The sequence below is a fragment of the Solea solea genome, chromosome 1 (genome assembly GCF_958295425.1).
Source record: "Solea solea chromosome 1, fSolSol10.1, whole genome shotgun sequence".
In the NCBI taxonomy this organism is placed as follows: domain Eukaryota; kingdom Metazoa; phylum Chordata; class Actinopteri; order Pleuronectiformes; family Soleidae; genus Solea; species Solea solea.
In genome coordinates, this window is record NC_081134.1 from 32,893,320 (window position 1) to 32,905,325 (window position 12,006).

Below are 12,006 nucleotides of genomic sequence, written 5' to 3' on the forward strand. Positions count from 1 at the left end.
AATAATAATAACACCAGCAAAAAAAAAGCTAAACACGGCAGCTGGCAGGGGGCTGGAATGTGTTGACAGGCATGTTTTCAGTGAGGCTGAGCATTCATATCTCAGACTATGTGTCAACACCAAAAACAAATCCCATTTTTTTTTGGAGCCTACATTTTGGAAATACATGGCAATTTGAGCTCATGGTGGATGTGTGGAGACCACGGTTACCATCAGTGGTCTCCTCCGCTGTAAATGAAGACACTCTGACCTCCTCACCTCCAGGTACACGGCCCACGGCATGACCAGCACAGCCACCAGCAGGTCAGCTACTGCAAGGCTGACCACCAGGTAGTTGGTGGTGGTCTGAAGGGAGCGTTCTCGCAGCACGGCCAGACACACCAGCACGTTCCCAAACACAATGGCCAGGATGAGCAGGGAGTACAGCATGGCGTAGTAGTTGTGTTCCCCGTTGTCCTGCTCCGACGCATCTGCGCTCTCGTTCCTCTCGTCCCATCCGAGGTGGTATGACTCGTTCCAGAGCCGCTCTGAGCCACTAAACATCGCCATGGAGATGCCCCGGAGGTGATATGCTTGGCAGACCTGCCAGAGGAAAACACCGCAGAGCTCAGTGTTAACTTTCTCTCAAACATGTGCACAACATTTCTAAAGTCAGAGGTCTGTTGGGAAACATCTCCGGGCTCCTAGCAACAGTAGTCAAATGAACTGATACACGCATGGTTCAAATGCATCCTGGCAATTATTTTCCTTGCCGTGTACTGACACAGTTGTTTTCCGGCTGAGTGAAGAAACGGAAGCGTGTATCGATGCCAACGCAACAGAGACAATCGGCTCCATAAATACTCAGCAGAAAGTCATGCTCCTAATAGCAAACTTCATAACCATTGCGATCCATTAAGGACGGTTCCAGTCAGCCCTTAAAGTGAATCCTCCCTCCCTTCCTTCCGGAAAATCACAACTCACAGAGGCAGACGCTACAAAGCAGAGATGGCAACTTTAATGAGAGGCTGGCTGTGTGCCTTTGAGCACTGTCAGTGAGGTTAGCTCATATGGGAGGGGTAATAACTCTGTCCTGCCAACCCGAGAAGTCCGGCTGGCTCTGCTCCTTGTGCTCTATCCCTATCTCATTTAATCCCAATCCTCCCTATCTGATGTGATAAATATCAGTGCTTTGGTAATGCTTACACCTGTGTCTGGATGCTAAACAGAGTGATCCATCTTATCCAGCTACTCCTCTTCCCCACGACGGAAATAGGGAGAAAGACTCGGAAACAAAGGACATATTTAGACCTGGCATCGAACCCAAGAGCCTATTTAAGATTTCCCAAGTCTATGATTCCACTTAGTTCCTCAACGGCAACGGTATCATGTTATTAGAAATCTGGAGATGGGAAGAATTACCAGCCTCCATCACCTTGGAGTCTCCTAACAGGGCTGACTTAAATGCAGAGTTTAAGTGAGATAGATCTGGGGCTGTTGTTAATGTTAATCAGAAACCATGTTAAGAACACACGTTGACATTTGATGTGACGGCTCGGATTTGCTGATAGAAGACGAGTCTCCAGTTAAATATTTGTTTGTACTTGTAAAACAAGTGACTGAATCTGAATGAGTGCCCACTCTTTTTGTTTTCTGGACTTAAATTAGCCACCACCTGGTCCTGCTGTGCTCTCACTCTCACTGTGAAGCACTGTGACCTCCAAGTGTGTGTAAAATGGACATCATCATCATCATCATCATCAACAACACCACTACCAGAGCTTAATTATCAGTTATTGCTTCTGGCTGGTGGGCTCTGAAGCCATTACTGTACGGATGGCGAATATAAAGAGAGGTACAGCACAGTGTGTGACTGTGTTAAACAACACAAAGACCTTAGACAACTTGGGTTATCCTAAGAATAATAACTGTGAATCAATTAACTGGAAGTTAATTGCCAGCAAGTGGTTTTTTTTTTCTCTTCGTGTTAATTGAAAGTCTGAGCGTGTATTTCAGCTGCAGGGGAATCAAAACCTTGATCTCCAAATCTAATTACTGATGATGATGGTAGCACATTATCTTGCGTTAAAATCATGCCTCGAGGAAGACTGGGGTCAGAACATCTCTGGAGTTAAACACAGACGAATAATTGCCGCAAAATGAGGGGGGGAAATTGTGAGCGCGCGTGCAGGGTGAAACAAGCAGAACCGAATCCTTTATCATCCACAAAAAACAGTGGAACAAATGCACACAAAAGGGCGTTTGATGAAAGTGAAGTGAGCGTACCTGTTACTGTTTCCCAGTGAGGGATTCATCAGACGCCGCGGAGGAAAAGCATCATCCGCGCAGTGTGAAAAGTTGTCCGGTCACCGCGTCCAGCACTGCGAGGAGAGCGGGAGGAGCGCTCGGTGCCATTGCGCACAGGCGAATGTGGATGATGTGAAACTCGCAGATGGATGATCCGCCCGTGCGCTCCCTCTAAGCAGCGACTCTCGCAAAACAGTCCCGTGGCTCCGTGGCAGCCGGTAACACGCGCGTGGAGCACTATGGTGGCGCGCGTATACGCGGTGGTGGACACGTCAAGTGGTGTCCTCCTTTGCGCGCTAAGTGATGCAGCCGCAGCAAGTGAAGGTGGACAATCGCTTCCACTAGAAAAAAAAAAACTTTTTCATTTCATGATAGAACTAATTTGAGTCATGTGTGTCCTTGCGTCAGTGCCCCGTGGCTGCAGTCCTCGCTTTGACCCTGGACCAGACTGGGGTCGTGATTTGCTGGGAGTGAAAGTGAAATAAAAATAGCCAAATGTTCACCCCATAAAACAGCACCGGTGAAACATACAGAGCATGAATTAGGTCAGTCTGGTCCACTGCATGAAAAAAAAATGTATTTACTGACACATATTTGAGGTTCTGGTTTCCCATGGCTCTTCCACCCCCCTCTCTCTCCCTCTCTCGCTCTCTCTCTCTATCACTCACACACACACACAAAAGAAAACATCACAAACCTCAGTGTGGCTAAAAGGTACCAGGAGATCTAGTCATGCGTCTACGTGACATTTAAAGGTGCTACATGTAACAAATTCATTATATTGAGATTACCATGAAATATCACAAGTGCATAAGAAAACGAATTGAACTGAAATATAGGCTTTACTGATACTTTACTGAATGGTGAGTGCAGCCAGTTATAAAACAGTGAATAGTATAACGACACAAGCCTCAGTACCCCTCTCAAAAACGTCTAGACCAGAGTAGAAGAAAAATCCAGGGTCTTGTTGAAACTAAACCTCTGTCGGTGGATATTGATAGTTAGTAGTTTTACAGTCACCTCGTTGTCTCCTCTCATCATTTGATAATTCCCCTCTGCTGCTCTCAAGCAGACACACTTATGCTGTTTTCACACGGGATGCGATGCAAATTTGTCGTGCAACACTCGCACAAATCGCGTCTGACGTTGAAATGTTTCAACTTTTTGCGCAAAAACGTGCCGACATGACAGCCAATCAGCGTTGAGAATATCCGAATGCCGCCACGTTACTTGCCGTGCGGTGTGTTGTGAAACCACACAAGACAACAGTTTCTTCTCTGCAGACGTTTCCACAACAGAGAGTGCAAACAATGCTTTGGTTAATGGTGAAACGAAATGCCCATTACTTTTGTTTTAAAATATGGCAATTTACGAACACTGTGTCACTCTTATACATATATAACATAATATATTACCTTTAAAGTGAGAGTAAATACACGCAAATACAACATGGACCAAACAGGATTTTCTTTTATGAATCATTTCACATTTTTACTGTGGGAAAATTTGACTTTTTTAACGGCACCTAATTGTATTTTCAGACGCATTAATATTTAAGCTGATAGTCAAGCGAGGTCTGCGCAACTCATGTTTCCTGATATTTCCATAATTAACACAAATCAGACTGCAAAACAGCCACAATGTAGATAATATTACAACCCCTTTGATGCGCTTTTCAGCTTTGAGCTCAGCTGCTTATTCCTCACTACGAACCTGCACTTTAACTAATATAAAAGTGCCCACTTGTCCTCGGTGCTTATTGGACATTTGGACTCATCGTTTTCCCCCCTCCACAGTAGCACTCTGAGAGATATTTCCAGTGCTACACAGAGCTGAAGAGAACCCATATTGCAGATGGCACAAATCCATACATTTGAATCTTGACAGGATTGATTGTGCATGTGTGATGTCCATACTGCATGCAGAATTTTGACTTTGGATGACACCAAACACGGCGACAGAATGGCTTCTCCATTCATTCAAAAATAATTCACCGAAATGGGCCGCGTTTCCCTTCCACTCCATTTATGCACATGGTGCAGCGTTCCAGAGAATCAATCTCTGCCTCTCCCACTGAACTGGAAGCTTCTCTAAAATGCTGAATGTTTTTGGGGGGGGGTTTCTGAAATTACTGTCGCCCATACTTACTTTAGGACGTGAGTTATAACACAGTTAAATGTGCAAAAAAACTTGGAACTGAGGGAACTGAGGGATTTCTAAAGTCCTTATTCACGGTCACCAAGAGGATTGACTATGACATATAAACCCACCATGCACAACCCTTCTCTCACTTCCTCCAGACAGAGATCATAAACACAGCATTGATTCCTTCGGCACACAAACACACACGCACACACACACACACAAATTGGTTTTCATGACTTCAGAGGATATTATATTGACTTACAACCTGGAGACTCACTCTCACCTTAACCATAACTATTACTGACCTAATCCTAACCCTGACCCTAACTTGTCTTCACCTTAAAATGTCAATTTTTGTCCCCATAATGTGAGTGTGTCAACAGATTTAGGTCCCCACAACATAAGGAATACCACACACACACACACATACACACACACACACACACAGGTTTGCATAGCTGTTCTTATTAGGACGCTGAACTCACTTCCATTCATTTTGACAGCACAATTAAACCCTTATCAACATCTATAAGTCTTTAACCATCATCAGTTAATGTCTAGCCCCAAATTAACCACAAGTCGCGATTTAATCCTGACTTTATTCAGAGCCTCAAAAATAATTGCCTTGTCGTCTCCATGAAGACTACTGGTCCTGAAAATGTCACTAACACACACACACATTTTTGTGCCGCACTCTTAGTGAGGACACTCATAGACATAATGCATCCCTGAGCCCCTTATCCTAAACTTAACCATTACATCTATATGCCTAATCTTGGTATAACCTTCTTAAACCTCGAAAGGCTCTTTAAAGTTGTAAGGACCAGCCAAAATGTCCTCACAAGGTTAGCATGTCCAGGTTTGTGCAGCTATTCTTCTCTGGGCACTGCACTGACATCCTAAACAAGGCAGAACCTTATTAACCATAACCAGTTAATCCTAACCTTAACCTAATCAAATCTCAGCCCTAAATTTAAACTGTTCCTTAGAAATGATGCTCTGCCTCATTAGGGACCATGTTTTGGTCTCCATGAGGATGACTGGTACATTCACACACATGGATATAATGCATTCCCTGGCCCCTTTCCCTAACCCATATCTTAAACCTAATTTTCACCCTAACCCTAAACCCCGACCTTTTGGTTTTATAATGTATTATTACTTATGTTGTCATGTTGTCTGACTCCAGATATGATAGAAAGGCAGAATTTTTAAAAAATTTTCCACTACTACATGGCTTATATTTGGTTAAATTGCTACATTACAAAAGATTATGATAAAACAGTGCATTAGTAAGTAAGTTTTACTGTTAAAAAAAGGTCTGAATGGACTATTGGCTCCCAGAAATCATGAATGATCAAATCTGGCCCTCGTTTAAAAAAGTTCGGACACCCCTGCCCTAAAACCAAGTCAAGCCTAAGCTTGAGAAAGCCCTTTAAAGTCGCGAGTACCAGCAAAAGTGTTCTCACAAAAGATATATTTACAATTACACGCTAGCCTCTACTGAACTGTTGATGTTTTAACAAATAGCCGCGTCAGAGGGGGAAATGATGGAAAGGTGGAGGGTGAAGTCGGATCTACTTTCCTTCTGCATGAGGGATGCACAGACCTTGTGCCAATCGAGGTCTTGACAGTCGCTCTCTGAGCTGTTACTCACAGGACCGATAACTGTCTAGACTAATACAATGTGAAGGTCAGGCCTAAGCAGGGATCACTGCAATAATGATAAAGGACAGGTTGGGATGGAAAATGGAAAACACAATGTTTTTTCAACGTTGTTTGAAACAATGCTGCCATCTAGTGGTCCTGAGATCAAACTGCAGTTGTCTCACAGACGACACTCAACACTCAAAAACACTGAAAGAAAATGTTGCCGAGTTTAAAAATAAAAAAGAGAAAGTATTTTATTAATATTATATGCTTTTCTCCATTTAGGCCAGAGAAAAAATGAAACACATCATGTTACAAATTTAGTGCACAGTTCGGAATAAGAAACAGTTCCTGTTCTGCAGATTTGAAAATATGATTCATTTGATGATTATGCTTGATTGTGAGTGAGCTGCTGATGGGCAAAATAAACTTGTATATATGTATTTGTAACTTGTAAACACCTTGACAATACAAAAACTTTTCTTGTTATTATTCTAACCATTGCAGCTGCATTTGTAATTTCAATTTTGCCAGAAAATGTGTTGGAAGGAAAAGGGAAATTATGATATAACTGTTTGACATTATTTTCTCATACATTCTGGAATCAATAACCACACAAAATGACAAGTTAAAAACTGTGACAAATCAAATCAAGTACATCACATAAGTAGTATCTACGCATTAAGTAATACTAATTTAAGTTTTTAACTTAAAGAGTAACCGCCAGTGTAAATTCAACCCATAAATCTGGTACAGATAACAGTAACTTAACATTGCTGAAGGAATATATTCTGCGTATATGTTCTATTCTGCTGTGATATTAAAGGGGGACAATAAATAAACTGCACAATTCAGAGTGACTTTTCTTCTCGCTCTATCCACTCGATGTACCCTCCTTTATAATGTCTCGCCCTGAGGGGAAAAAAGAACACAAAAAAAAGGAGAAATTAAGTCTTTTTCTCATTTGTTTGGTTTCTTGAATGCTTTCAGTAGCAATTCAAAGCTGCATCCTGATGACACTGCACTGTAGCAACGTGTACATTTTGTCACATACAAAAACCTATAGACATCACATAGGATAGTTGTGGCAGCAAACAGTAGTGTTGTAGTACATTTCAGCCTAAAAGCTGTGTTCTAAGGGTTAAATTAAGTAAAGTTAGCTTAACAGAGTTGCGGTGTGTTTGTCTTAAAATACTTGCTATTGTATTAACCTGTGAATAAGTAGACAACTCTATTTATCTGTGGCTTAATTTGATTCAACTAATTTATCGTTGACTATTTTTATTGTACAAATACACTACTAGTGTGGTCCTCAATCCTACAATCCCTGCTGTTATTTACCTGTTAAATCCCAGCAGGCAGGCAATGTCCAGTGCTTTGGCACTCCTGTTTCCACTTCTGCACTGAAACACAATGTTGGTGTCGCTTTTCCCAGGAGCCTTCACTCCAAACATCTGCTCAAATTCCTCTGGGGACAGCTTTAGAGACTCTTCAAGGTTGTCCACTGATATTGACCGACACACACATAAAGAATATAAATACACTTAAAGGTACCAAACAATATAAAACACATCATGGCAATAAAGAACTCTTGAGTGTTATCACTTACATGGGATGTTGACAGCAGTTGGGATATGTCCATCCTCGAACTCAGCGGGACTCCTCACATCAAACAGCTGAATGTCGCCGGTGGCCAACATTGTCTTGAGCTGTGAGTAGGTCACCACTGTATCTGAGGTGGAAACATAATTACATTTTTAAATGATTAAAATGTACCTTTTGTGGGGGACAATTTTAAGCCTATTCCATTTAATAGTGCGTGTTGCCTGCAGGTGAAAGCAGCAGGTGTTTTGCACCATCATTTTCCAAACAGTCAAACAAAAGGCCCGACGAGAGTCAACAATATACTATTCTTTCTCTCACAATAACATGAAAAACAAGGGATGCAGAGTCTGCAGTCCTCAATGTGGAAACACGACATCAGTTGGACTTAAGAACTCTAGTATTTTAATATTTTTACCATAGTCAATAGTTTCCCGGCACAGGATTTGAGGTTGTAAAAGTCCGTAAAATTGCACCATAGGTCGGGTCAAACATGCAGGAAATAAAAGGGGGTAGTGATACTTGTACAGAAGTCACAAAATAGACCGTTTTTCCTTCTATTTTTGTTCATAAAAACTTTGAAATGTGACATTTCCAGATAGATATTAATATTATTAAAATATTACACTTTTATAGCCTCTATGTTTCAATAAAGTAATAGAAAAATCAGCCTAAATGCTCTATATTCCACTGTAGTTGAATTTACCTTTTCTGCAATTTTAAGCCTATTCCATGTAATAACTTGTGTTGCCCGCAGATGAAAGCATCCATCATTTTACATATCAAACAAAAGGCCCAAGAAGAGTCAACTGTCATGTTAAATTAACATTAGGGGAACATTCTGGGAACCAAAAGAGAACGTTCTATAAAAGTTGTACAAAAGTCACATTAGGGGAACGTTCTGGGAACCTTTAGAGCACGTTCTCAAAACGTTGTATGAAGGTTGTGACAAAGTAACGTTCTGGGAACCAAATGGCCAACCAAAAACTAACGTTAGGAGAACTTTCTGTGTCAACCTAAGGGGGGAACACAACCAAAAGGAAACGTTCCCAGAACGTTCTGGGAACCACAAATTGTTAGCTGGATATTCTGCCTCTAACAATAACACGAAAATCAATGGATGCAGAGCCTGCAGTCCTTACAATGTGGAAACACATCAATTAGATAAGAACTATAATATAATGGTGTTTTTACCATGTTCAAAGGATTCCCGGCATGCAGGACTTGTTGTAAAAGTCCGTAGAATTGCTCCATAGGTCGGTCCAGGCTTGCAGGTAATCCCCGCAGCAACCTGTGAGAAACTACGTGACAGGAGACAGGAAAGCATGATGACGATGCTCAGCACAAACTCACATCCTAACTTCTTCTTAATCTTCTTCTTCTTCTTCAGGGACATTTTAAACCAAACGTTACTACAGTTTGAAGTGTAATTCAAGCTGTAATCTACACATTTACACAAAAACACATAATTAATTCACCATTGAAAAGATAGTGTGTAATAATAAAGTTGTCAATTTACATGAGGATATAGATGCACAGAGACGTAGCATTAACTGGAGATAACTGCGTCAACGTCGCCGCCATCGTTGGAGAGTCGTTGAGCGCGAGAAGCGTCTGTGGCTCGAGCACCTTTTTTTAAAAAGAAAAACAAAATTCACGGGCACTTGTCCGTCCGCTTCACTCCCGGAGCCGCTGCTGTTGAATGTGTTATGGGTCCACTTCCCGAGCAGGAGCGGAAGACGCTCAAAACGCTATGGCCCATGATACCTTGCGCGGAATACGAGCGTGACTTCCACCACGTTCTGCCGCTGACGCGTTTGCCATGGCAACGGGGGGACGCTCATCACTCAGGGATTGTGAAATGTTCAACCTGTCATACGTCATACATGGATGTGACGTGATGATTCACGTCCTTATTACAGCGGATATTTGCGTTGTGAAAGTTGTCAAATTAACACCAAGGCTAGATACAAACGGGATTTCCGCGTTCAAGTAGGTGACTATGACGCGATTGTCGCCATTTAATCGGTGTTTCGGTTGTTTGGAGAAGAGGCTCACGCGGTGAAATCCTGTCCGAGTCAGAGTGATCATCCACGGGCACTCAGGCAGGGACCTCGACCCGCTGCTTCCCCTGATTACCGGTCAGCGGTGGGCCGCAGCAGACGCGCGAGCGATCATGGCCCAGCAGCGAGACCGCGTAGCACGCAGGCCGGACACCAGCCCCGGCACGAGCCCCAGCACCAGCCCCGGGAAAGGACTGTCAGGCTGCGGGCCTCATAGTTTATTTTTTATTTCAAACACACACACACACACACACACACACACACAAACATGTGCAACATTTACAACGACAACACATTTACATCTCTACATCCACATGTTTGAAAAGGAGTAGGCAGACGTATAATCGTACCTACCTCCAGGGCTCTGCAACCTTTAGGATGAACAGAGCCTTTCATTGCTGTTCATACCCAAAGAAAATATGCACAGAATTAGACATTGTCCTTCCTTTGTTTGTGGCAAATTAATGAAATTAAAAGTAACCATCACCGTCACTGTCCTGGATTAAACTTCTGTTCTTCATCCTTATATTTATAGTTTTGTTCCGAGGGTGAAACTCGCATACATTTTTACACTGCATTTTTAAATTGAATCCCCCTTGTCTCTCTGAAAACTACATCTTTATTTTATTTGGAAGTAAATTATTTTTTGCTTTGAATGTTGAATCAAATCCGAAGATTTTGTAAAACTTGTATTTTTGTCCGATTGCCCTTTGCTGCATTATAAATGGGTTGAATATTGCTTTTGTATGTTTCCCCACACTTCTACACAGTAACTGAAATATGGTAAAAGTAATGAACAATATAATCTATATGGGGCTTTCTGATTGAGAATATGTCTTGTTTTCCTAAGGATGGCAACACGTCATACAGTATATCATTTGATTCACACATAAAACTAATTTACAGAACAGCCTTCTTCCACCTGCGGAACACTACGAAAATTAGAAACATTCTGTCCTTAAAGGACGCTGAAAAACTAGTTTATGCTTTGTTACATGTAGACTAGATTACTGTAACTCCATATTATCAGGATGTTCCAACAAGTCTGTTAAAACCCTTCAGTTCATTCAAAATGCTGCAGGGCGAGATCTGTCAGGAACTAGAAAGAGGGACCATATCACACCAGTGTTAGCTTTGCTACACTGGCTTCACCGAACAGTTTAGAATTAAATTAGAAATCCTCCTCCTCATGCACAAAGCACTTAATGATCAGGCCCCTTCATACTATAATAACTAGTTTTACCTTGTCATCCTAACAGATCGCTTCGGTCCCAAAATACAGCCCTACTTATGGTTCCCAGAGTCCTTCAGTTACCCGGCTCCTCTCCTGTGGAACTAGCACCTAGTGACAGTTTGTGGGGCAGACACTCTCTCTGTATTTAAAGTTAGACTTAAAACTTCCTTTTTGATAAAGCTTATAGTTAGAGCTGGCCCAGGGAGGTAGGTATTGTTTTTACGTGCACATTATTTGTAATTGAATCAATCACTCATGATTGAATTTGGCCATTTTGTGGTCCTCTCTTCTATCACTCCAAAGTGTCTCACATTAACACACGTGAGCCCACTTCAAACGTTGTGTGTCACATGGTCTCGGTGTGAGAAGTGTATAGATCTGAGTGGTTTATTGTCATGTGACATTCCTACGATGATCAAAAGGTCTTCAGATGGATTGTGTCTCGATGCAAATGGATGGATGTTTAAGGGAAAGAAAGAAAGAGGAGCCAGTCGGGGAGTTGAACTGCTTAGCAGAACTCTCACACTTCAGGTGTGTTGTAATATCTGCTTATGCTTGCTATTATTCACGTTTGGACATTGTAGTAAACTGACATGTTAACCATTCACTTCTGATTTTACCTTGTTAAGATTGTATTTTTGTAGCAAATGATCTGTTCCCTCAACCTGTGTTGAACAGAAAATAAAACACCAAACTATGAAGACCTATTTGTGTCCTTCCATTATTTGTGAAAAATGGATCCAATAAAAAGTGACCCACTTTGAAATAAATCATACAATGATTGGATTTTTTTGCCTGATGCATGTAGCTTAAAGTCAAAGTCACTTCCTGTTTCTGTCCACACTAAAATACAACAGATCCCTGATATCGCCAAATTAAAAGTAATGGTTTTTGTATGTCTACACTTAAAACAGCAATTTTTGGTTGTCCACACTAAAACCACTGTAACACTGTTATTCTTATTTTATTTTTTTTATTTTTTTTTAAATAAAAAGCAGTTTTCTGTTTTTTCTCCACACTAACCCC

General features: G+C 41.6%; 2 protein-coding genes across 4 annotated transcripts; both read right to left on the minus strand.

The window, feature by feature from the left end:
• drd3 (dopamine receptor D3) lies at nt 1-3,155 on the minus strand. Its single transcript, XM_058630960.1, has 2 exons — nt 2,266-3,155; nt 1-582 (listed from the first exon to the last, which is right to left on the minus strand). The coding sequence occupies exon 2, from the start codon at nt 547-549 to the stop codon at nt 181-183; it is 369 nt and encodes a 122-aa protein (XP_058486943.1). The 5' UTR covers nt 550-582; nt 2,266-3,155; the 3' UTR covers nt 1-180.
• Nucleotides 3,156-6,309: 3,154 nt separating this feature from the next.
• Nucleotides 6,310-11,079, minus strand: si:ch211-161h7.8 (thiosulfate:glutathione sulfurtransferase). Of its 3 annotated transcripts, XM_058640839.1 has the most exons (7): nt 10,990-11,047; nt 10,101-10,144; nt 9,203-9,312; nt 8,878-8,984; nt 7,691-7,813; nt 7,423-7,585; nt 6,310-6,993 (listed from the first exon to the last, which is right to left on the minus strand). In XM_058640839.1, exons 2-7 carry the CDS (start codon nt 10,140-10,142, stop codon nt 6,933-6,935), a joined length of 606 nt encoding a protein of 201 aa, XP_058496822.1. In that variant the 5' UTR covers nt 10,143-10,144; nt 10,990-11,047; the 3' UTR covers nt 6,310-6,932. The 3 variants fall into 3 exon arrangements, with proteins under 3 accessions (XP_058496822.1, XP_058496896.1, XP_058496977.1); XM_058640913.1 differs by lacking the exon at nt 10,101-10,144 and having other exon boundaries at nt 10,990-11,066; XM_058640994.1 differs by lacking the exons at nt 9,203-9,312; nt 10,101-10,144 and having other exon boundaries at nt 10,990-11,079.
• Between the last annotated feature and the right edge of the window lie 927 nt (nt 11,080-12,006).